General features: G+C 43.6%; 2 protein-coding genes across 8 annotated transcripts; both read left to right on the forward strand.

Moving 5' to 3' along the window:
- Window positions 1-1,631: 1,631 nt before the first annotated feature.
- On the forward strand, window positions 1,632-7,225 carry LOC114447548 (opsin-5-like). The gene is made up of 6 exons (XM_028423886.1): window positions 1,632-1,770; window positions 2,652-2,857; window positions 4,660-4,759; window positions 5,612-5,716; window positions 6,386-6,609; window positions 6,755-7,225. The coding sequence occupies exons 1-6, from the start codon at window positions 1,632-1,634 to the stop codon at window positions 7,223-7,225; spliced, it is 1,245 nt and encodes a 414-aa protein (XP_028279687.1).
- Window positions 7,226-8,220: 995 nt separating this feature from the next.
- Window positions 8,221-25,177, forward strand: vit (vitrin). Of its 7 annotated transcripts, none has more exons than XM_028424180.1 (23): window positions 8,221-8,687; window positions 12,901-12,997; window positions 13,196-13,261; window positions 13,967-14,123; window positions 14,208-14,341; window positions 14,424-14,501; window positions 14,855-15,040; window positions 15,523-15,567; window positions 15,922-15,960; window positions 16,034-16,084; window positions 17,191-17,253; window positions 17,741-17,803; window positions 19,755-19,829; window positions 19,938-20,003; window positions 20,287-20,349; window positions 21,112-21,174; window positions 21,351-21,398; window positions 21,732-21,797; window positions 21,975-22,122; window positions 22,205-22,308; window positions 22,981-23,207; window positions 23,285-23,798; window positions 23,966-24,144. In XM_028424180.1, the coding sequence occupies exons 2-23, from the start codon at window positions 12,964-12,966 to the stop codon at window positions 24,142-24,144; spliced, it is 2,469 nt and encodes an 822-aa protein (XP_028279981.1). In that variant the 5' UTR covers window positions 8,221-8,687; window positions 12,901-12,963. The 7 variants fall into 7 exon arrangements, with proteins under 7 accessions (XP_028279981.1, XP_028279984.1, XP_028279980.1 ...); XM_028424179.1 differs by having other exon boundaries at window positions 8,222-8,687; window positions 12,828-12,997; window positions 19,929-20,003; XM_028424178.1 differs by having other exon boundaries at window positions 8,223-8,687; window positions 19,929-20,003; window positions 23,966-25,177.
- Window positions 25,178-25,286: the final 109 nt, after the last annotated feature.

Below are 25,286 nucleotides of genomic sequence, written 5' to 3' on the forward strand. Positions count from 1 at the left end.
ACACCTCTGTGTCACTGTGGGTGCACGCACAGGGATTGCTGCAGAGCTGGTGCTGTGTCATGTGGTGTCTCTGAGTGAAGGCGGGGGTGAGGGAAGACTGGGTTCAGTGTTCGGTGCTGGACGGGTGACAGTTGGGGTCAGAGGTTCACTTTCCCTTTGGCTCCCATCTCTCTCTCTCTCTCTCTCTCTTTCTCTCCCTCCCTGAAGTGACTTTCAGAGGCTGAAAGAAAGGGTTTGATGGGGAAGACTCGGAAGTGCAGAGGCATCTGGCAGCAGCAGCAGCAGCAGGCCTTCCCTCCACATCCTGAGGGCCAGTAGAGCTTCTCTGTGGCAGCCAGAAAGGAGAAACAAGGTGCACACTGTGATCCGAATGCTGGTTGAGGGGGAGGCGGTTCAGGTTACCCCTTCAGTAGGTGTGTCTCCAAAGAGAACCTCACTGTGAAGAGGAGACGGGTGGAGGAGGGGAGATGTGATGCAATTGTAAGTTCATATGGAACAAAAGGAATTTAATCAATAACACTGGTCCAGCATCTGTTAGTGAAAGCCCTTACACTCCGGTTTGTTCCTGACTGTTATACTGTAAGTCATATGGAATTGTTCTACACACTCTTGAAGTGCCAGATGTTCTCACACTGACATCAGAGCACGATGAACTTGTCAGAGCACACATTAGCTCACACTAACTTCATTATACTTCACATAATACCTTTGACCCCAGTGTACATTTAGATGCATGTTCCCCACATTTCAGCTCAGTGCAGTCATGGTGGCAGGACTAAAGTCTCCACTTCTACGACCCTTTCTAAATGGAAGTGATTAGTGAAACTAGAACATGTCTCTGGAGACAAAGTATAGAGGGTTCTCACTGGTGAGGAGATGTGTCAAAAGTACAAAGGATTTTTTTTAAATGGTCAGAAAGATGTTGGCTAAATTGTTGCCAGACCAAATATCACAGTACAGCATGTTCACTGTCAGCGTTAGCACACAGGCAGGGGTGCATGTGTACTGATTTAAAGACGCTAACCAGAATATTCTGTAAAAAGTGCTTTCGATGGCTATTAGCTTTGCAACGTATAAAATAAAAAGAAAACTATATAATACAAAATATAGAAATTCTTACCACCTTATGTTACAAACATACAAATTTGGACCTGATGTATAACTATATTCCTTATTTTATGTTCCTTTATTCCTAAAAAACAAACTAATAATTAAAATGCAAACTAATGCAGAAGAGGCTTTGTGGAATCTTGTCCATTTTTGTTCGGACTCTGCTTAGGAGCGTCTTACAGTGCTTTTGTGTAAGATGAGTCTTAAGGCATTAAGCTAAATGAAATTCCTCAGACATTTACTGCCATCAAAGGACTGTCTGACTGAGCAATTCCCTGTTGGGTAGGATTTCCACCCAAAATCTCTATCTGCTTAGTTGTTAAGAAATAGATAGGATTACAGCTGCAATCATTCGGACAGTGAGTGGTGAGGTATTAGAGACTGTGTCTAAGCTGGATTTAAAATGAACTGACCGGTCATCCTTACTGGTGTAACACTGTCTACTGAAAGCAGAAGAGAGCAGAGCTGTTGTGCTGCTGGAGGACAGAAAGAATTCATGCCGAGGCATCGAAGTTCAGGCCATGGAAATAACACTGAAGGGTTTTCCTCTGAAGGTGGTGAATATTCCATGGAGGAATAATAACCTCAGTATCCTGAATACAGACCCTCCTCTGTCTGAACAAGGAGAGACTATCATTGGAGTCTACCTGTTGGTGTTGGGTAAGTCAACCATCATACATCGGAATATAATAAATTGTAGTGCATACTGTAACCTTCAGTGCTGTATGCAGATTTTATTTAGGAAAGAAGTCGTTCAACTAACAAGACAATTGAAATATGTCCTGTTTAAAGTTGTTACTACAAACACACTACTACAACACTCTAAATGTTTGCAGGAGACAACAAACCAGCTGTTGTTCCTCCGCTGTCATCCAAAGGCCATTCCACTGCTGACACAAATAATTTGGTTTGTGTTGGTGACACTGTTGGCGTGTTGGTCACTGCCACCTAATGCAGCCGAGGGATTTTGTGTAACACACAGACCGAGATATAAAAAGACGAGGGTTTTCCACTTTATCGGACTGCAGTTATACAATTTGACCAGGACAGGAACAGTGTGGTACAACTTTGTAACTTTATAACAATAAATACATGAATCTCTATATGCCCTGTTTTAACTCCCCACAGAAGTGCACTGTTCACTCTTGTCTAGCATCAACCAAACACTATACAGTACTACCAAAACCAAGATACTATTATAACCTACTATATAGTATAGTATAGTATAGTATAGTATAGTATAGTATAGTATAGTATAGTATAGTATAGTATAGTATAGTATAGTATAGTATAGTTGCACATTGTATTGTAGTGTAGTGTAGTACAGTATAGTACATGAGTTTTGTGTACTATACTGTACACTCATACACTGTATGAGTATGGTGTAGTATAGTATAATATATACTTAGTGTAGTGTAGTACAGTACAGTGTAGTACATGAGTATACACTATATGAGTATAGTATAGTATAGTATAGTATAGTATAGTATAGTATAGTATAGTATAGTATAGTATAGTAAATGCTGTTTCTTTCCCTGCAGGATGGCTGTCCTGGTTCGGAAACAGTTTAGTGCTGTTTGTCCTGTACAGGCAGCGTGCCTCACTTCAACCAACAGATTTCCTCACTTTAAATCTCGCCATTTCGGATGCCAGCATCTCGGTATTCGGATACTCCAGAGGAATTCTGGAAATATTCAATATCTTCAGGGATGATGGGTATTTGATCACCTGGATATGGACCTGCCAGGTAAACACTACATCATCTAACATAAACTGGTTTACTTATTGATAATGTTCTATTTGTTCTGGGGAAAAATAATTGGTCAGCAGAATCCAGGTTGATTGGTTTGATCTGAAGTGGTGACTGTGCAGAATTAATGCGTGTACACATCTGCTCTCTTTGGCCAATCCTGAATAATGAAGTAAATTAAAAGAATCTCTGGACGTCCTACAGCAACGTGTGTATGCGCGAGTATGTGTGTGTGTGTGTGTGTGTGTGTGTGTATCCTCCAGGGATTATGCTAGTAGCCATGTGGGCTGCAGGTTAAATCTGTAATAAGATTACCCTTGTGGAGGCCTTTAAATGGGGGGAAACTCCTCCAACAGCATGACACTTGTCAACAACCAAACAGAGAACAAATAAGAAATGCAGGGTGGATATTTGTTGTATAATTTAATCACATGCCTTAATGTAGCTTAATTATAGTGAGCAATTTGTTTTAACATTTAGAAATGCGCCATGTTTTTCTGTGTTTTCCTCCCACAGCCTTAGCTTGAAATGGAATAGTTGTCATACTTCAGTTTGGAATTCATCCAGAGTATTTTTCTTGCTTAAGGCTAGCTGTGGAAGAAATTGTGATATCCGTGCTCCTGCGAGTGAACTCTCAGAGGAATCAGACCAAAACAAGCTAATATAACCAGAAGATTTTCAGCCTCAGAAACGTAAACCTCCACATGTAAGTGGAGTAGATACAGTTTGAAAGTGGAAGAACAGCTCAGCAGCTCAGTACAGCCATGGTGGTGACCTCATCTCATATACATCCAACAGAAACACTGGAATTGAAATGTGCCCCTCTCCTCTGAGAGACATGGGCTGGGACGAGAGAGAACATAAGACATAAATAAGGGAAGTAAGAAGTGACAGAAATAGAGGAGGGAAAGAGCTGAAAGGTGAAGGAGGCAGACATGTGAGAAGTATTAGCAGATTACTGCATGGAGCATGATGGGACATGAACCGTTGCAAGCTGAGCCGGATCCCTGTGTTTGCACTCTGTGTGTGGACATTATTGAATATATAGCTAAAGCCTCATGGGTCCCTTTGACATTACAAAGGAAAAAACAGAGAGAGAATTTTTTTTTTAAAGTTCTTTTATTCAAACTTAATTCCTTGTTATTCAAGTCAGGAGGATCAAAAGAGGCAAATTTTAAAAATGCCACCATAATCATTGTAGTCTAAATGTTGGCAGACCAGTAACCTGCCAAATGGGAGAGAGAAAAAAAACGTGATGAGTGACAGTAATAGGATTACAGTTAAGGGAGATCAAGAAAGTAATTAGTGAAAAACCCTGACTGATCTGTGTCACCTGGAAATGACACAGCAGGGAGACCGACCGAAACATTGTCACATAATTCCTTTTAAGCAGAGCTGTGATTAAAAGATGATCTTCCCAAAACATGAACTAACTGCTAAAAAGCACCATGAGTTATTAGGCACCTATTTATACTGAGGTCAACCTTTTAAAAGCTGCAGCCGACATTTTCCTATTCCTTCAACTGATCTTGCAACTTTAAAAGCCTGCAGCACACATCAGAGAAATCACTCTGAGTCTGGAGCATGTTGGCCAAAAGGCAAGACAGGAAGAGCTCCTCGGCTGTAGTGTCTCTGTCTGATAACGTCTAAAGCAAACAAACCTAACAGACAAATGTCTGGAACAATTAGACAAAGACTCCATGGCCCAAGGCCGCTGTGAGGAGCACTCAGAGATGTTTTGATATTTTTCCTTCACCTGTAATCTGGGTCTGCCTCCTCCTCCTCCTCCTCCTCCTCAGGTAGACGGCTTCTTCACTCTGCTTTTCGGCCTTGCAAGCATCAACACCTTAACCGTTATCAGCATCACCAGATACATCAAGGGGTGCCACCCAAACAAAGGTCAGATTCCTCAATTCAAGTCACTATACATGAATAAAAGCTTCAGTCCAGACCACAGATGCCTTCCTCACATTCCAGCAGCTCTTATCTGACAGAAACGTGTGTGTTTTTTCACTGCTAATGAAACCTTATTACCCACTTCAGCTGTGGGAATAACTACCACCTGTCTCTAGCAATTTCATTTACATTTCTGCAACATGTCATTAAGTTAATTTGAGGTGACATTTTCTATTTTAGGTTGTAACTGATGCTAAAGAATGTCTTAATTATATGGAAATTAGGCCGAGAAACTGCTTGTGTTGTTGGTGTGGGACATGAGACTTTACTGTGTTTGTGGTTGTGAATAAAACACAAACCTGTCTGTGGGCACTTTACACTGGGGGTAAGAACATTAGTGGCAAATGTGGGATATCACCAGCACAGTTTAGTGCCAATGTACATTTAGTACAGCTGTACCAAATGACTTGAAATCCAAAAATACAATCTGCACATGAACTTTAAGATTAGGGCAGGAAATAGGTGCAGGTAAACAGGCAGTAACCCATAGCAACAAAGGCATTGTATACTGGCAATCCTTGAAATCTGTACTGCACAGATGTTTTTTTCTGAATACAAAACTATGTGTAGTTTGTCAACAAAGGTCCTTTTCAGTCTCAGATGTTTGCAAAGGCTGTTAAATGTAAGAAAAAGACCTCATTGTTCAACAAATGTCACAATTTTCACATTCATAACAAGTCAAGAATTCAGCATCTGTCCTATGTTTGCCAGAACTGAACATTTAACCTTTTATAAAGTGCAAACAGTTCCAGAAAACATCATGTTTTGTCTTTTTCTTCCTGTTTGTATATGCAGCTTACTGCATCAGCATCAACACAATCGCTGTATCTCTGATCTGTATTTGGACTGGAGCAATGTTTTGGTCCGTTGCTCCTCTGCTGGGCTGGGGCAGCTACACAGGTCTGTCCGATACACCACACCAACACAACACGTATTTAGTTTGATTGCCGTTGCTAGGCAATCAAATTGTTCTTCATCATCTTTCTTCTTCTTCTTTTTTATTCTTCTGTACTTTTGTTGGCGCAGCGTATCTTCAACATACATTGACCGATTTCAGCCATTCAACTATCAAAATGTTCATCTCACAGAGGACATTCCGAGTCAACTTCAAGTTTTTTTTAAAAAAATTATTATTTCTTAAATATTAAGCAATTTCGGTGTCATTTTTAACATGGGAGTCTATGAGCGGCCTTCAACGAGGGTCATCTGCCAAATGTATCTCCTCCTACAAATTTCAAGCTACAGACTCCATTTTAGTCTTAAAACGCTCATGAGATGCTGCTCTATCAAACTTGTATTCAGAATTTTCAAATTCTGAATTGATTATGCGCGCCAGGCTCTCAAAGTTGGAGAGGTTGTTGAGGTCTCCTCTGCTGTTACCATGGTGACAGGCTGACACACAGAGGCATACAAAGCTCTGAATTGCTCTGATTCTCCAGTAATTCAGAGCAATCATTCACATCAGCGTTCAAAGCAATGCTTCAGCTGCAGCAATCAAACTAAACCTTTTTCTAGTACCACTTGTCACACATTTGTCACTATCTGACCTCACTGTCTCCTGTGTCTTAGATCGAGGTTATGGAACCTGTGAGGTGGACTGGTCCAAAGCCAACTACTCCACCATCTACAAGTCCTACATCATCTCCATCCTCATCTTCTGCTTCTTCATCCCAGTGATGATCATGCTCTTCTCCTATGTCTCCATCATCAACACAGTGAAAAGCACCAACGCCATGTCAGCTGATGGTTTCCTCACCCCCCGCCAGAGGAAGATGGAGAGAGATGTCACAAGGGTAGGAGGAAAGAGTCAAGTTTATTTTGGTTTTTACTGGAAACACTTTACTGGGAAAGTAAAATGAAACTTGTTAAAGTTCTCTTAAAAAACTGCCCTTTCAGTAACAAACATCCTGACAATTGTTTCCTCGTGTCTCATCCTAGATTTCGATTGTGATCTGCACCGCTTTCATCCTGGCCTGGTCACCATATGCAGTGGTGTCTATGTGGTCAGCCTGGGGCTTCCATGTGCCAAGCACAACCAGCATCATCACCCGTCTCTTTGCCAAGTCTGCCAGCTTCTACAACCCGCTCATCTACTTCGGCATGAGCTCCAAATTCCGCAAGGACGTCTCTGTGCTGCTGCCGTGCACGCGCGAGCGCAAAGAGGTGGTGCGTTTGCAGCATTTTCAAAACATCAAACCCAAAGTTGAAACTCCGCCCCCACCTGCATCATTTCCTGTCCAGAAGCCGGATGTGAAATATACAGCGCAGGACCTGAAACAGTCCAATCATGACAGCGACTCGGGGCTCTACAGTCCTCCTGAGACGCCTCCGTCTGACACACAGGAGGTCTTCCACATTAATGTGCCATCGCACATTGAAACATCAGAGTACTGGTGTGACAGACTCTGAAGACTGTTTCACTTCACTTTAATACTTGAATTAAAAGGGAGGACTCAGAATATTTTTGTATTTTTTGGTCTTGCCCATGTTAATAAACTTCACATGTAACCAATATTAATAAATTATTTTCTGAATCTCAAACTTTCACACCTGCTGAAAAGAGTTCTTATTTCCAGCACAAACAGCATCATGGTGCAGTGCTGCGCCTGAATAAACCTTCGCCAAATGTGCAGTCAGAAAACTAGCGAGACAAGAAATACACCACAACATCTGGAAACACTGAACTGTCCGGAACTGAGCAGAGGCACATGATGGCAAAGTTTTCTGTCATTTCCCCCGTTCTGCCCCTGAGGGCACATCACATCTTCATCAACATTCACCCTTAAGACTACAAGTGCAGGAGGCACTATCTGCCTGTACACATGTGTCATTTTACATCTTCATCCACTTAGAAATCATCATATCAGTCAACTAAAAGCATGTAAGAGCATGTAGAGACAGCAGAGCAGCTCTGTTTTTACAGAAAAGTCCAGTCTGTGTGTGTGTGTGTGTGTGTGTTGTGAATTGGGACAACTTTCCTCTGTTGACAGGCTGTCAGACTGCTGGCACTGTTGAACCTGATCTCTTCTTTTTTTCCCCCCTCACAACATCAATGGGCAATTATCTACTTGAGCCATGAAGGTTTAATCTTAAAAAAAAAGTTCCTGAGGTGGTTTCTGCAAAGACCATAATCACTTACACAATGAGTTCTTTTACAGCAGCCCTTCAGACCTTTAAATCAAAATGGCAGGCGGCTTCAGCAGAACCATCCATACAGTGGACTGTGTGCCAATCTGCATAAACCAACAACCTCTAAGGCTCTTCCTGTTGGAGTAACACAGAAGTGTGTGTGTGTGTGTGTGTGTTTAGGAGGGGCTGAAGGGGTACTGTAAACCACAGCAGCATGACAAAAGGCACCAAGTAGTGACAGTCGATGAGACTTTTAAAGAATGTGTGTCCCAAACAGGTGTGTGAATTTGCACTGATGAGCTTTGACACACTTTCTTTGATTGTTTAGGATGAAACAGAACAGAAACCTAAACTGAGCAATGTCATCAATGTCATCATCAGCTTATTTTACTGTGCTTCCTTCTTAAAAACCAAGGAATCAGAGTAAAAGATGCTCTGTTGCCAGCTCTCTGCATCCTCTCTTGATGATGGCCTCTGGGTACTGATCCTCTCCTCAGTGCTGTGAGCCTGAAGTGGGACGGGCAAATGAGGGGGGAAACTCTGGCCCCGTCCCGCTCTCCACTTTTAATGAGCGCGGCGATCATGCAGGAGTAAAAACTCCAGGTGGAACAGCGTTCGCACACACACACACGCCCGCTGAGCCACAAAAAGCCTTTCAATGAAAGTGTGAGCATTCGTGGAAGAGCGCGCAAGGATTTACACTTTTAACGCCTGGAGGATTATTTTTCTTTAACCCACTCAGGTAAGTTTACCTTCATGCTACTGTACGAGGATGAGTGTTAGGAACAGAAAACACAAACAGCGCCACATGAATTTTATGTTTGCGTGGCGTGAATGAACTACCCAAAGTGCATGCGTAATTACGCGTCAGCAGCTGAGTAATAACTTTCCTGCGCAAAGTCTTGGCGTTTCTATTCATGTTAGATTTATTTCTCCTTTACAGCGATCTGGTTCATGTCAGCTGAACTTTGACAGACTGCTCGAATAATCTCACTGCTGCTCCAGTCCAGTCTGTTTATTCCCCCCTTTTTTTAAAATAAACTGCCTCTCCGAGTCCTTAAAGTAAGGTTTATATTAGAGTGAATTCAGCCATGTTATGCCCATTCATACAGTATACCTTATCTCCTGTGGTTTATTAAACAAAATGATGCATGCAAAATGATCTCGCCTCAGGGTTACCCATGCCTTTATTGTGAAATGACTCATTCTGCCGGTATAATAAGCATAAAGGTTTGAAGGTGATTTTTCCAGCTTTTATTTAATTTTCTTGCTCATTATGTTTGACATTTCTGAGTGTATGCCCTCTGACAGTTCTGCATGGTTTGCAGAAGCCTGATTAAGCACAGGTGGTCTCCATACAATATGTCCAGCAGCAGCAGACTGCAGGCTCTGGCTTGCACTGAAGCCAGTGCCAAGAATTAAAGTAATTCAGCCTGCGCTGTGCTCGATAAACAAATAGTGTCTCAGCAGCAGCAAGAAGCATAAAAGGTACAGAATGACTTTGTAGAGACTTGTTGGCTTCCCTGCATATATCTGTGTGATCTCTCCTTCTTTAGTTGGTTTGTTGCTACAACACTTGGCTCATCCAGCATGCTTACAGTACAGTTCTGACACCTGTGAATGGTGGGATTTAACACTCCCTGGCAATGGGTGTGTGTGTGTAAACACCGTCTCACTTCAGGCATGCCATCACTCACACGGTGAAACCAACTTCTCAGCTGGTCATGATACTCAAATAAGCCTCAGTCCCCTATTTAGTGTTGCACATGTACACTGGTCACCCCTGACTAGGAATGTGTGTGAGACAGAAATACAGTCCTTGTGTTTGGCACAGCTGTAAAGTTCTCACTTCATGATGGAAACACAGACATTTAAGGATAAAATGTGGAATGAAGTTGCATTTTTAGTGTATTTTTATGCTGTCAATCATAAGTGTGTGTGGTCGGCTCTTGCTTTGAGTCTTTGAAACATGCACACACACACAGCTATTCTGCATCCTGTGTACATTACAGCCACTGTAAACCTGTGACACTGCTACCAGGTGTGATTCTTAAACCGACATTATCAGATTTCTTGCACTGATGCATAAAGAAATCTGATAAAAATTAGCCTGCAGGAGTTGAAAATGTTAATTTACCAGCAGCAGCAGCAGTGGCTCAGCTTGCAGGGAGGAGTGATAATGTTGAATTGCAGTTTAATTCTACAAACTATGTGACCTGTCTGAGCTGCTTTACTTTCTACAAAGACCAAAGACCCTTTGTAGCTGCTGTGAAGTCGTTTTTTTTTTTATTTGTACTTTTTCACATAGTTGATGGTTTGTTTGATTTGAGTCCCCACCCAGCCAAAATTAGAAGTTGAATATGCTCAATATGGCTGTGAATATAGCCCAGAGGCTTTGCTGCTGGACCAGCCCATGCCTTGTCTAAAGTTTAACATAGGTGTTTGCACAGAATGTAACCATGTGTGATTTATTGTGGCAGCCGGTCTGAAAACATTCAAATATTTTGGCTTGCCTTAAAACTAAGTGATAAGTTATCCCAGATCTCTGTTTATTTTTGATCCTTTAGTTGCACGTATGTATGTGTGTGTGTGTGTGTGTGTGTGTCCGCAGTCCCTTCAGTATCCATTATCCTCATACTTTTTGTCGAGGGATATCATTTGCCTGGTGTTTCATTGCTTGCAGTTCTCATGCTGAGAGCATGAATTAAGATAAATCATCATCCTTTCTGTTCATTTTTTCCTACTATGATGTCATGCCTCTCTTCAGGGGTGCAGACCTGCTTGCTGAAAGCTGCTCTTTATTTTAGAAATATGGTGTTTCCTGTCACACACCTGATCTGTTTGATCGGTGCCTTTTTATATTTATCCAGTAAAGTGCACTGACTCACCACCTCTCTCTCTCCTGCGGTGAGCTGCGGCTCTTGTCTCCTGTACTGTAGGTGTTCATATCTGTTTCAGCTTGTTTCCAGCCTCGGCTCTCTTCCCCCCGCGAGGACAAATTGTAGTCCTGACTGTGTTGCAGTGATCTACCTGCCTGTCAACGCACAGTGCTGTGGAAAAACCATGTCAGTTCTCACGAATGTTGCACAGGGGAAAGTCCTGCCGCTGCCAACTGCTGCGATGTACATTTTTTGTTTTCATTTGCAGTTAACAACAATAATCACATTATACACACTTTATGAATAAAAGAAGAGGACTGTGCATGGAAATGTCTTATAGAAGTAAATTCTGCTAAGCATAATTACACACTGCAGTCATGTTTACCAGCCTGGCAGGACGGTGGTGTATTTAACCGTCGTGACGAAGATGCAGCAGCGGAGCAAGCTGGGTGGTTCACGTTTTACTTTTAATGGAATGGTTTGACATGTTGGGAAAATGGCTTTACATTTGGTTTCCCAAATACGGACGTGATAGATCCACGTGTTGTACTGCTGTCCGCTGGCATATTGCTGTGATTGTCTATTCAACACATTCTCACTTCTAAATCTTCATATATGGATGCCTGGTCAGGTTCCTTTTTTGGCACAAATGGCAGCATCTTTAACACCTCTAACACATTTCCTACCATAGCTTGGCCTTTATGGCCTCATAGACACTATTTCTACTAATTTAGGAGTTTAACTAAAGTCTCCCAGGACTTACTCAACTGTCTTTCTATGATGATAATTAGAATAACTGACATTAATATATTAATAAGACCTCCACAGTAAGTGTGGAGTTGGAATACTCTTATAAATTAAATGAAAACTGAATTGAATGTGTTTAATATTACACATATAGAGCACATGTCCAGCCGATCTGACCCTGCCTCAGAGGTCACGGTGCCATCACACATTCCCACTTGATCAGATTGAACCTGCTGGTGTGTGGCGGCAGTGACAGACATGACGCCGCCCTCCTGGGAGGTGCAGCATTCCTCTGTTAACAGGGAGGTCTCAGTGATCACCACGGCTCAAGCACTACTGCACAGACTGCGGTGGCTGTCCATGTGTAGTCCATCCTCCTCTTTTTTGGCCTGTTATCACTATGCTGCAGTCATTATATCACAACAGAGCTGCGATGTTTGGAGGGATGCCTTGGCGACCTGCTTCTGATCGTGTTAACACAGGCTTCACCCTTTAGTGACAGACACACTGAGAGAATTTTTCCGTTTACTGTAAGCATACTGTAGTTCAAACTGCAGCTTGTTGTGGTCGTTGCCTTCTAACAAAGAACAGCTCTCCATTCCTGACACATTAAATTATGTCTGTGTGCCCTCTAATAGAGTCTGACTCCACATATACAAGAGGGAGGTCTCAAAAAATACACTTTTTGCTTCACAGCTCAGATGTTTGCTGATTGGAAAATACTTTGCCCAAATAAATGGAGCAAGAAGGACTCAAACAATCATTATCTTGTATTTGAAGTGTGACATGCAAACAGGCACCATCCTGCAATCAAATGTTGGATTTTCACAGAAATGAAAAACCTTTTCTTGTCCATTTCGCTCAGGAAATATCCTATCAGAAGGATAATGATCTTCTTTATTAGCTTTCTCAATGATGAAACATTCATATTAATAGATGCTTCTACACCAATTGTGTCAAATCTAGTCCACTGAGCAGTGTTCTAGCTAGGAATGGTGAGGATACACCCCAAAGTTAGAGCTAAAATGTGGAAGGACAACCTGCCAGCATTCTATCTACGCTGTATCCATGTTTCTGTGAGTGTGGTTACAAGGTTACAATCAGGCCAAAATATAAACATCAGCCACACACAGGAGTTCAAATATCTGGCCACCAGATGCCTCAGTGTGTTGGGTCTGTTTACAATCTACCTGCCATTTATCAAAACTGTTCTTGTGTTGACAAGTTTTTTTTCTGTCATGTTTTGTCATTCTCAGAAATGAACCGAAGTCTCCAAAGCTTTCGGGCTAACAGTTAAACTCTTCTCGCTGCTTCTCTTGTCTGTGTCAGGTTGTGAGGTCGTACACAGACATCCGGCTGACCTGTTGAACCGACACACACACGCTGTCCACCATGATCAGAGCATCGCTCACTGCCGTCTGCCTCGGTGAGCATCCCTACAGGAGCGCAATGCCTTTATATACTTCACCACAGTGTCTAATTGCTTTGTTTTCCTGTGCACTCACAGCAGTATCCTCTGTGGCAGAAGTCTTCTGTGTGTGTGTGTGTGTGTGTGCAGTAAACACACTGATGATTATGTTACTTTGTCTGCTATTACGTGAAACTCCCTCTGTCTCACCCGCAGCGCTCCTCCTGTCCTGTGCATGCTCGGCCAAGCCTAACGGATCAAAGAACAAGAAACCAAAGCAAGGTAGACATCAGCAACAAGCAAGCCTGTAATCTCCCTCACATCCACTGTTATTCTCATGCCTGGAAGCAGAAGTCATCTTTGTTACATGGAAGCATGCGAAGCATTAAATGTGGAGGAGGGTCCAAACTCACAGAAAGACGGCAACATAAATTCTACGATGTTATCAAATTTATTGATTTCAATTAACTTTTAATCAATTAATCAATGGTGATTGGTGGGTCACCCCTTTCTATGTTTCTAATGTGCACACTTGGTCCAGCAGTGGTCGGACACCTCCAGGTGTCAAATCAGGTGAACAGCAAGGGGTGTTGGACAAGTTCAAATTCCTGAATGTTGGACTTTTTATTTTACCTGAAACAGAAACACAGTCTTTAACCTTAGGCCACAAACTTATCAATCATATAATTGCAGCACTGTCAAAACAGTCTTATTTCTAATGGTTTGGCTTGACATGCTAATAATTCTCTCATTGACTGCCCATTTATCACTTATCCAAACAACATTTCACGTAAGACAGAGACATTCGTACATGTTCCCGCTAAATGAACTGTGTGAATTACTGTTTACATATCAGCTTTAATTATTGCTTGTCTGTCCTACTCACAGTTAATCACTATACTGTATTTAAGCTCCTACAACAGTGGTTATATGTAACCTAAACACCTAAAAACAATCCTGACCTACCTGTAATCCTCTCTTCATCAGTCGTTCCAGATATAGATTGTGACGTCCGAGCAGGAAAGGTCAATCACCCAGAATTCATAGTAAAATGCCCTGAACGCTGTAAAGAGACCAAGCAGAAGGTCTACGGGACGGACGTGTTTGCCTCCATCAGCAGCATCTGTAACGCGGCCATCCACAGGTTAGGCAATGGAGGGGGAGGGGTGGCTGTGAAATAAAACATCTTTCAGGTCGTTCCATGTGATTAAAAATGTTCCGTCCACAGTGGCGTCATCACAAACACAGGAGGGAAGGTGATCGTGAGGAAGATGGCGGGGCAGAATATCTACAAAGGCAGCAACTCCAACGGGGTCCGGTCTCTGTCTCTGCCAAAGTGGAGGGAGTCATTTGTTGTCTTAGGTATCAACGTTGATGATGAAGTTGATGATGAGGTATTGGTAACTCAGCTCTCCAACTCAAAAATGTCTCTCCTGTGTTTCAGTGGGGAAGCCCAAGAAGGGAGTCATCTACCCATCTACGCTGGATTACGTCCTCTCAAGGCCGACCTATGTGACAACAAGTGAGAGGAGGAGTGTTTTTACACATTTAGTGAGGCTACAACTGTGGACAAAGTGTCCATGACGTCACCCTATCTAAAAATTTACAGCCTGTCTCAGCTTACTTTAGCTGAGACATCGAGACGTCTTCTAGCCAACAAATCTCCACATTGTGAGGACAAAAGGTTACTCGATGGACGTCCCTGCACTTAACTCTGGCATGTTAAACTTCGCTCAGGTTGAATGAGGAGCTGGAGCGCCGCAGTCCAATGAAGAATGCCAAGAATGCATTACAACACAGCACTTACTGTAGACGCTCTTCCTCCCCGTCCGTCCGTCCTGCAGACGACGGCCCTCATCTGTCGTCTCCTTTCAGGTAATAAGGACAAAACACCTGCGGTCACCACAGTGCTGCCCACAACAACACCTGAACCCACCACTACCACCACTCCTGAACCCACCACCATCACCACCACCACCACACAAGCTCCAACCACCACACCTCCACCACGGCCTCCTACTGCCAAAGCCAGAGCTGCTGCCCATAAAATCAGGGATGCAGGTGAATAAAACAAACACACACACACAAGTAAAAAAATCTACATCGTCTCCATTCTCTGACTTCTGCCCGACTAACATAAGCAGCGTGTAACTACGAGCTGTTTGCCACAACGAGCTTTCATTTGTGTGAGTGATGCAGATAAATGATTGCAGCTGGTAATTACAAGTCACAACTGCAATTATGACAAATTACAGCGGCTCCGCGATGGAGTTAATACAGTACTGTGCTTGATCAGCAGACCTTTCATCACTCTCATTAAATGAAAACATTATCAGGCGGTAATCACTGTGAGTCATCTGCTCCGCTTTGGACTAAAATGCAGCCACAGTGAGCAGACAATGCTACACTATCTGAAGGTATGTGTGTAAATGAGATGGGCTGCAGGCCAGCCGGCCTCCCAAACATTTCTCTCCCCTTCATTTTCTGTAACATTATCTGGCCTCTCTCCACATCGGCACCCCATTTGTCTTTCTTCTGTTCAGGCAGCGGTCACCCGTACCTTACCCATGTGGCAGCTTCAAGTTCAAGTAAGTGAAACAAAAAAAAATGGGCTCGTCACCTCTTTTATTTTATTTTATTTTCTCCTTTCTTTGGGTGGTGTTGGTGTTGTTGCCTAATGCGGGAAAAATGTGTTTACACCAAGCATGGACAGGGTGTTTGCTTCACATAATCATCAGTTCAGGATTCCTCATGTGTTTTCTATCAAAGGTGTCAGTGGTCTGGTTTCCAAGCAAGTTTGTCATCGGCAGTGGCACAACTTGAGTTATATATATAAACAGAGGAGTCATAATATCATAATCAGGGTTATTGGGTTTTCATTTAAATTCTAAATTTGATTTTTTTTTTTGTCTAAATTTGCCCACATTGTGTTATTGGTATAGGACAGTCACAGAACGGTCAAGGAAAGAGTCCCAGCCAAGGTATGTAGACACTCTAATTGATTCTGCTGCTCATGGAGAGTCCACATACAACTAAACCACAGCATTTCTTCAGTGTTCAGAGGAAGCTCCTATCCGAACAGATTCCCACAGCGTACCAGCGCAGGTAAACCACCGTGCCTTCCTTCTCTCTGTCTCTGGATTGTCGTATTGACTCCACATTTCACCTTTTTTTCTTCTCTTTTTGTACTGATACATAAACTCTGCATGGCATCTCGGTTCTGTATGTGCACAGCTGCTTTAAATGACTTTTACTAGTCTTCTAACAAAGCTCCGGACCACATTCTGTTCTGCTGTCTGTCCAGTAAAAACACTGCTGAACTATTTTGAACGGAGGAATCAGCTGCATATTGTGCAGGAAAAAAACATTTTTTTTTGCCTGCACGACTGGCCGTCAGTTCATTCAGAGGCTGCATCCTCCAAAAGCAACGTGTCCTTCTTCTCCAAAGCAATCTTGAGCGTCAATTAAGGTACCATTCAAGGTTGCTAGGAGACAGAGATGTTTGACAGTCTTTGAAGGCTGCAATTGGATGCAAAATGGCATCATGTCCACATTTTATTCTCTTACTTATTTGCATTGAATCTTGTGGAGAAATGGATGCCGTGAGGTGACTTTTGACCAACAAATAATGCTCCAATCTATAAATCTGTCCCTGAAGAAATGATGATACGTCATCAGAAAACTGCACACTACACACTAATGAAGACATCTGAATTATAATGCAAACCTGTTGGTGGTTCTGGAGTTGAAGTGACTAGGATCCAGTCTTCAGGGACCATGACAAGAGCTGTTTGTGGACTGACAGTATATCTCGTGCAGGACCTTTGAAACTTCCATAACATTTTTTTATACATACAGTTAAGTGTTGGCGCTTCAGTAATTATAGGGCATTCCTATAAAAACAGGATGTTGCTTCAGCAAAATTTCTATGGATAAATGAAGGTTTGAAACCCACAGAGGCAGTAAGTCTTCAGGTTTTATTGGATTTTCTCCTCATTGACTACAACTGCTGCATTGCAGACTCATTAATCTGTCGACAGTGATCCTTATGGGAGTCAATGAGTGTTTTCTATGCACATTTATAAATTATAAAACTTGTTGTCATCAATTAAGGGAATTTGTGGTGACTGTGGTATCCTCTTTTCTCCCCTAGAACCCTCATAAATTAGATTTTGTTTTGTAACATGTCTGTTTCTCCATCTTGGTCCCAGGTCTGCGAAGACCAGAGGCAGGATCAGCTATGAGGAGGCAGCCATCTTCTCCAGTCGGCCCAGGTCAGCCTCATCATTAGCACACACACACACACACAAACACACTCACAGGTCAGCATGGTGGGGCTGACAGGGAATACAGGTCAAGGGTGGGGGGGGGATCCAGGAGCCTGCTGTAAGTCTGACCCTGGTGTTCACACCCGTAAGCCCCTGTGATCTTCACCCCAGGGTCACCACTAATCCGCCCCCATCAAGCATCTCAGCTAACATTCCTTTCATGATAACCGCTGTTTTCTGTCATCAGGCACATCCTCTTATTCATATTTTCACTGTTCGAGATGAAAAGAGGCCATGAAGCCGAGTTAAGTCCTGTAAACATGCCCAGCATATATCCTTTTGTTTTTGATATCATGCTGCGCCTCCAACTCCACTCAAAGCAAAACAGCTGGGCTGCATTTTTGTAGAAGGAAACTCTCTCTCCTCTCTCCATTCTGTCTACTTTTCTTTTTCTCACTTATTCCATCTGCCTGTTTCTCATTGCTACAAACAGCTTTTAACAGGGTTCAGCCTGCCCCACCCGAGCGGACTCCAAGCATGAGCCAGACCAACCCGGGTAAGTATCTCCAGACCCTGAGCGGGGGAAGTCCTCAAACTGCACTAGCAGACATATTCACTGACGCAGAAACTCAGACTCAGGTCGGATCAAACAGGGGAATAACTGGAGCAATAAAACCTTGGTTGAAATGTTTTATAAAGCAGCACTAATGCTTACCCTCTGTGGGATGCTGGGGTTTAATGCATGCCCAGAAACTTCACTTTCAGGACAGGAGAGGAAAAAAAGAGCAGTGAGTATCTCTGTACGATGTGATATCACTGTGCTGCATTCATCTCGTGCCATATTTCCTCTATGTCTGAGACAATTTTCCTTTTGAGATAAGGCCATGATGAGAAATGTCCTCTGTCAGGACTGTAATAACATCTTATGGCAGATTCCATCTGGTCTGGCCTCTTGTAAATGCGTGGAAAGAGTCACAGAGAGAGAGAGAGAGAGAGAGATGAAAGCAGCGGTACCAAGTGGCCCAGTGCTGCTTCCACAGAGACGTATGACCCAATCCACAGCACAGCAGGATCTGGGTCCAATCTCAAAGCTTGTCAAGAATAGAAAGCTCTCGCCATTCAAACCAGGCGAGGTTTGGCTCACTGAGGAATGTGCTTCTGTTTTTTTTTTCTCCTCTCTGGAATTCCAAAACCCATGGATCCCTAAAATGACACAGGCCCATATCTGTTTAAGTGACGGCTCATCAGAAGATTTGATTTCTGAAACTGAGGGATCGTTAAGGATTTGCTGCAGAAAACAGGCAGGCTGTGAATATTTTATTTATTGATCCCCTTAGGGGAATTCTTTAAGCTGGAGGTCAGAGGTCAGAGGTAAGGACAGGCACACACAGCAGCGCCCCTGGAGCCGGCATGCTCTTCCTCAGGGACACTCTTCCAGGCTTGATGCTCGTCAGACGTAGGTGTCTTGAAGTCTGATTTATGAGTTTTTAGGCTTTTCTCCCCAGTCGATTTGCCACCTGGCTGTTCCAAACAGATGTTTGAATTTATTGCTCAAAATAGTGGAAATGTTACGATCTGGTTTGAGCCGTGCATTTGTAATACGACATGCCCGCTTGACAGCCAGAGAGATTCATGAAAACCCTCTGTTGAAGGGTCTGTGGACCGCTGTTAAATCACCATCAGTATCTCGTCAGCAAAATGACATCTTTCCGCAGCGTGAGCTCCAACCCAAGGTGAGGATCAGTATCCCTGATGCTGCTCTGACCTTCTGGCCGCAGTGATCACTGAGGTGGCTATGACCAAGAGAGTTAAACTCAATCCTTTTAAAGCACCTGTTTTAATAGATAAAACAACACTACTGTCTGCCGTACAGCGATGGACCTTTGACCAACAGCAGATTAGGCTAATCTCTGCGTCGCACTATCCACACTGTCCCTGGTTTGACACCAACTTTAGAATAATACTCCCACGCTTCACTGGGCGGCTGGCTGGACACTCCCAGCCGGTCCTGGTCAACAAAGGCCCCCGCTCACTAGCTGCCACTGGATGGGAACCTCAAAGCCTGGCCTGTGTGTTTGTCTAAGCTAGCCATCCACCACAGAGAGGGGCAAACTGAAGTGTGTTGTCATGGCTCCGTCAGTTTGGACAGATGGGATGGACTGTTATGGTTTTGCTCAGCTGTTTGAGCATCTAATCATATTTCAATTAACCTCAAGCCACGGCCCATTCCACCATGCACCACATCTTAAATTGATATTTTTCCAGAAGCAACAAAAAAAAAGAAGCACATTTTCTCAGAGTTTTGTTTCTCTCTACCCCGCAGGTAGAAAGAGAAAGGCTAAACTCCAGCAGACGCTCAGCCTCTGCCTGAGTGTCTGCTGTGTGTTTAGTGTCTGAACATCTTGTGCATACTCCTCTAATAACGTGGTGGAGTTTAGTGGAGGTCACAAGTATGCTCCTCCTTGGTTCTTGTCCTGAATGCAGCTTTCTAATCTTCTCCTGCACAGCTTTTCCCAGAAGGGATTGGCCACCCCCGTCTTTTACTCGTCCTGATTGGTTCCCAGGAGCCCGACGACCATCAGGTACCCAAAAAAACAGAACAGAGCATGATTCATTGTAGGAAGTGTAGCTGTGGCTGCACCCTAAATGTGACCCTTGTTGACCCTCCACCTTCTCCGCAGTACATTCAGATATTAGTTATGCAGTTCCAGACTCAGGATACACATGGAGTGAGGTGGACACGCCTGAGATCACAGGTAAGTCTGTGTGTGTGTGTGTGTGTGTGTGGCAGGTCAATACAGGATGTGCCCATTTTGTATTGCATGTGCCAACACAGCATGCTGGTATGACTGGTATCTTCTGTCCATGTTTGTAATTGACTCCGTGTGTAAGTACATGCATGTGAGTGGCTGTGAGGTGATACTCTGCACAGAGCCATTGTTTTTACTGGTCTGGGATTGGTTCGACCAATCCCAGCCATGGAAATGTGTGCTCTGAAGATCTGGTCGTACTAACGGGTTTTAAAACATCCTTCTCTAGCTCGGGATCACAGACCTGATATCTCAGAGTTTGAGCGCTGGTTTTATAACTATGGACTGTACAGTAAGTGCGTTTCTCTCTTTATGATTATGGGGAACTAACAGATCTTGGGGGTTCATGTTTTCATATGTTTGGGTTGGGATGGGTTTTCTCTCAGTGACACAATACAGACAGGGTTGGTGTGGTAACTAAACTCAACACTCCTGGGCAGACCTATGATGGGTTATGTTGCACTTTTGTATGTATATGTCACGTTGTGTTTGCTTTCACATCACAGCACACAGTTCACCTGAATCGTAGCAGAGTGACAGTTGAATTGAAAGTCCATGCCATGCTGCTACATTACAGCTAGCTGGCTGACAGGCTCTGCCTCACTTGGATATTAGAATGTAAACAACAATACACACCATTACATCCTTTATGGCCGACTAACGTCCAGGTTAGTTGGTGAAGTAATATTCTAATATGTCGCCAAATATCAGTGGAGAGTAAGACGTTATTATACATAGATAAAAAGTAGGATTTATTGTTATGTTTTAAATGACAAAGGGCATAATTGAGTCTCTTAAAATGGTGAACTATTCTTTTAAGTGCTTTATGGCTCACTGACAAGAGACAAAAGGGCAGCCTTCCCTTTTAGATTAGATTACAGGACAGTCAAATCTGGTCTGGAAAACCAAGCAGCTTTGCCTTTTTCCAGCTCACACCACAAAAAAAAAAAAACACCAGCCAAATGCAACCTGGAGCCAGTGGGAGCAGGCTGTCATGTCGGGGTGTGTTTCATGTTCGCCATTTCTCATCACTGAAAGTCACTTTCACTTTTAGCCCCCCGATCCACTGACTCAGACGGCAACTCCAAAATACCCATGGATACATCCCATACTAAAGGTGAGCAGTGGTTACCATGGTTGCAAGTAGGCATATGCTGTTCTCTTAAAGCAAAATGAAATCTAACTGCTGCTGCTTTAGCTTCTAATGATGAGCTGACCTTAGATGAAACAGGATGACATGAGTTTTGCTGCTCTGTGGTAGAAATGTGCTAACGTTGAGCTTCGTCTGTGCAGTGGAGCCAGTGGACGTCTGGAGGCCGGAAGCAAACATTTACGAATCAGGTGAGATAGCCGGCCCATCCCTGAACAGTCACTCTGCCAGTAAAACCCTCAGTTCAGACTGTAAGTATAAACCAAACCAAAAAAAGGCCACTCAGGGAAAAGCATCTGGGTTTTTGCTCAGCCTCTAATTGAAGGGATTTGGAGGCAAATGGCACAGATGCTGGAGGATAAAAATCACTTCCTGTTTGCCACAACAAATGCCAATTTTGGATTGGACAGCTGGAGATTTTACCAAAACAAAATGTTAGGTCAATGCTACAAAAATAGACATTTGATCTCACCCTGTGAGGCCACAGTGAAGTTACATTTTAGTATTTTATACCTAACTTTCAGGGTTCAGCACGAGAGAGCAGGACCCCCCGCCCAGAGCACCTGAGCCGGTGTCACAGGGAGACCCGGGTATGTCCTTCACAGCTCTTCATCAGCATCTTTGAGTGCTTATTTATGTACACCTCCATGGTCCCTGTTGAGAATTTAAAGCTTCCAGCTTCCATAACAACAGTGTTTACTTTACTGCCTGTTTGTTTAAAGGCTGCTTTCACTCTCTTCTTTTTACTGGCTTGTGGTGTGTTGCAGATTGCAAGGTGGATCTGGCCTTCTTGATGGATGGAAGCTGGAGCATTGGAAAGCGGCGTTTTAAGATCCAGAAGGACTTCCTGGCGGAGGTGGCTCAGACCATCAACGTGGGTGTGGCTGGACCCATGATGGGCATCATTCAATACGGGTAAGCTCTCGTTGGTGTTATTGTGCATCAGTTTTCAATGAGAAAACACACCATAACGAGTCGATGTTTCGTCTGTCTGAAGAGATGACCCTGTGACAGAACTCAGCCTGAAGTCACACTCCAACTCCAAAGACGTGAAGTCCGCCATAGATAAGATTGTGCAGAAGGGAGGCCTCTCCAACGTGGGTGAGTGATCCGCAGCTAGCTGCCAGCAAGGGCAAACGCAAGTGTGAAAGTGAAAGGGATGCAATTATCGCATGGTTTACTAGCCAGGCACATTTTCACATGCAAGGATGGCATTAAATCTAAATCTGCTGCGAGACGCTGTTAGCTAAATTACAGTCCTCCTGCTCTAAGCCCTGTTTTTCTTCTGCTCTGACCAACCAGCCAGCGGGGGTCAGCTTTCAGAAAGCAATTGCTGTTTTTCCTGTCTTGGTTTGTGCGTCAGCATGCATCCTCTGCCACATGGTGCCTTTATGACTTGCTAAATTTTGCATCCTGATACAAATAGTGCTGCATGTGTTTGCCCAGTGCTCTCTAATCATACAACAGTGTGAGCCTCTGTAGTGTCCCCTGCTATTGTTCAGACCACCAACAAAACTAAATGACAGGATGTCACTTTTTGCTGATATACAGTAACACTCTATGTAAAGTTTTATATGGCTTACTAAATATATATATATATGTATAATGGGCGCTTTAACTGTATGTTTTGCTATTGTTTCATTTCACATATTCTACAGTCTGTGTTTTATTTTGATTCATAGCTTTGAGGATCAGAAATGCATTCCTGCATCTCAACCACACACTTAAAGCATCCTTTCACTGTCTCTCTGTCGCCCCCTGGTGTCCTGACAGGAAAAGCCCTCTCTTACATCAACAAGCAGTACTTTAGTGATGCCAATGGAAACCGAGGGGGAGCTCCCAATGTGGCTGTGGTGCTGGTGGACGGCTGGCCCACAGACAAGGTGGAAGAGGCCTCTCGACTCGCTCGGGAGTCCGGCATCAACATCTTCTTCGTCACCATCGAAGGCCCCGATGACAGTGAGAAACAAAACCTTGTGGAGACCAACTTTGTGGACAAGGTGGAGTATTGTCACAGAGGTGTGTCAGTGCATACTGAGAGAGCGTCTGAAACACTGTGTGTCATTTCACCCCACAGGCCGTGTGTCGGACAAACGGCTTCTTCTCCCTTCCTGTGAACAGCTGGTTCACCCTGAGGAAGGCCGTGCAGCCCCTGGTGAAGCGAGTCTGTGACACAGACCGCCTGGTGTGCAGCAAAACCTGCCTCAACGCCAACGACATCGCCTTCGTTATCGACGGCTCCAGCAGCGTGGGAACTGGCAACTTCCGCACGGTGCTGAACTTCGTGGCCAACGTCACACGAGAGTTTGAGATCTCTGACACGGACACGCGGGTCGGAGCTGTGCAGTACACATACGAGCAGAGGCTGGAGTTTGCCTTCGGACAGTACAACAACAAAGCCGAGCTGCTCAACGCCATCAAACGCATCAACTACTGGAGTGGAGGGACCAGCACCGGTGCTGCCATCACCTACGCTGCTGAGCAGCTGTTCAGCAAATCCAAACCCAACAAACGCAAGATCATGATCGTCATTACAGATGGTCGCTCTTATGATGATGTCAGAGCACCTGCGCTGGCTGTCCATCGTCAAGGTGAGACGTCATCCCCAACAGGAGCTGAAAAACAAGACGATTGTGGCAGATTAGATAAAGTCCAGTGAAGGTGTTGAGGTTCAGTCTACAGAGAGGTGTCATAAAAGTGTGTGTTTGCATTGACCTGGGTGAGTGTGTGTAATCTGCCGTCCTTCCCTCTGATCCAGGTGTCATCGCCTACTCCATTGGCATCGCGTGGGCAGCGCAGGACGAGCTGGAGTACATCGCCACGGACCCCGACAAGGAGCACTCCTTCTTCGTGGATGAATTCGACAGCCTCTACAAATTTGTACCCAAGATCATCCACAACATCTGCCAGGAGTTCAACTCCCAGCCTAGAAACTGAGGACAGACATGAGGAGGAGGAAGAGGAGGAGGAGGAGGAGGAGATGTGGAGAGGGAGAACATTTGATTGTAAATTTACTCACGCTGTTGCCCAAATGGCAGCGCTGGTATTGGCTGCAGTGCACCATGTTTGATGAAGGGAGAGGTTTGGACAAATTAAAAACAAACAAATTAGAAGGTGCTGATCATAAGGAATTACATACAGAGTGATATACTGTTCCATACAGAGAACAGTATAGTCCTTATCCTTCAAAGTAATGAGTCCCTGTTTATAGAGGGGTTAGAAGCTCTTACGTCAAACAATGAACATTTGGGTTGCCAGGTTGTGAAAGAGTCCTTGTTTATCCTCCAAAAACCTTTCTCTGGTGGAACCAAAGAGATGTTTCAGCACCTGGTGACCTTAATATTCCCTGAATAAAGCTCTTAAATACAACTTATAGTTCCTTTATAAAGGGTGCGTTACTAATAAGTGGTACCAAACAAACATAAAGCTACCTTTACAGGGGCACGGTGCTCGCAGAGAAAATGTAGATTTAAAGCATGCCTAGCACTTCCTCTTACGGCTTAACGTACTTCATAAACTATATGGTGCTTTTGTACAATTCTCTGTAAAGAGGATATACTTTCTTAGAACTGGTGCATTTTGATCTTCCTGATAGGAGAGATTTGACAGGAGGGAGGGAGGGACACACGGTTGAAGTTCCTCTCAGAGACAATGGTGTTGATTCTCATGTGCAGCCAAAACATGGACGTGAAAGGCAAAAAAAACACACAAAACAAAATCACCATGGAACAAGGATGCAGACTTAAGAGAAATGAGCTAAAGAGTGACGCCATTCATCTCATCACTCTTTATTGTCCTACGACATTTGCTTTAAACATTGCAGGAGGTTTTCGTTAAAAGAGTATTTATGATTTTATCCCTCTTTTTTTGCCCTGTTTGTACATATGCATAATAAAAGTCTTTCGCTAATGATGTTCAAATAAATTGATCAATATTTTTTGGCAATTTTTAATAAAATAAAGAAAAAGAAGCGAATCAAAAGTGGCTGTTTTCTCCTGGATTGTTCCAGTCAAAGACACAGGTCTGTCTTTCCGGGCTTAAGAAATCAAAAGATGCTCCTTATGGCTGCAGAAGTCCCT

This window comes from Parambassis ranga, chromosome 15 (assembly GCF_900634625.1).
Source record: "Parambassis ranga chromosome 15, fParRan2.1, whole genome shotgun sequence".
Lineage (NCBI taxonomy): Eukaryota > Metazoa > Chordata > Actinopteri > Ambassidae > Parambassis > Parambassis ranga.

What these genes read in the sequence shown, in the direction of transcription:
- LOC114447548 (XM_028423886.1), top strand. Translation starts at nt 1,632, where the DNA reads ATGGAAATAACACTGAAGGGTTTTCCTCTGAAGGTGGTGAATATTCCA. An exon ending in AGTCTACCTGTTGGTGTTGG is followed by an intron (nt 1,771 to 2,651) that starts GTAAGTCAACCA and finishes CTTTCCCTGCAG; the next exon opens with GATGGCTGTCCTGGTTCGGA. An exon ending in GGGCTGGGGCAGCTACACAG is followed by an intron (nt 5,717 to 6,385) that starts GTCTGTCCGATA and finishes CCTGTGTCTTAG; the next exon opens with ATCGAGGTTATGGAACCTGT.
- vit (XM_028424179.1), top strand. Translation starts at nt 12,964, where the DNA reads ATGATCAGAGCATCGCTCACTGCCGTCTGCCTCG. An exon ending in TGTAACGCGGCCATCCACAG is followed by an intron (nt 14,124 to 14,207) that starts GTTAGGCAATGG and finishes TTCCGTCCACAG; the next exon opens with TGGCGTCATCACAAACACAG. An exon ending in ATCTTCTCCAGTCGGCCCAG is followed by an intron (nt 17,254 to 17,740) that starts GTCAGCCTCATC and finishes TGCTACAAACAG; the next exon opens with CTTTTAACAGGGTTCAGCCT.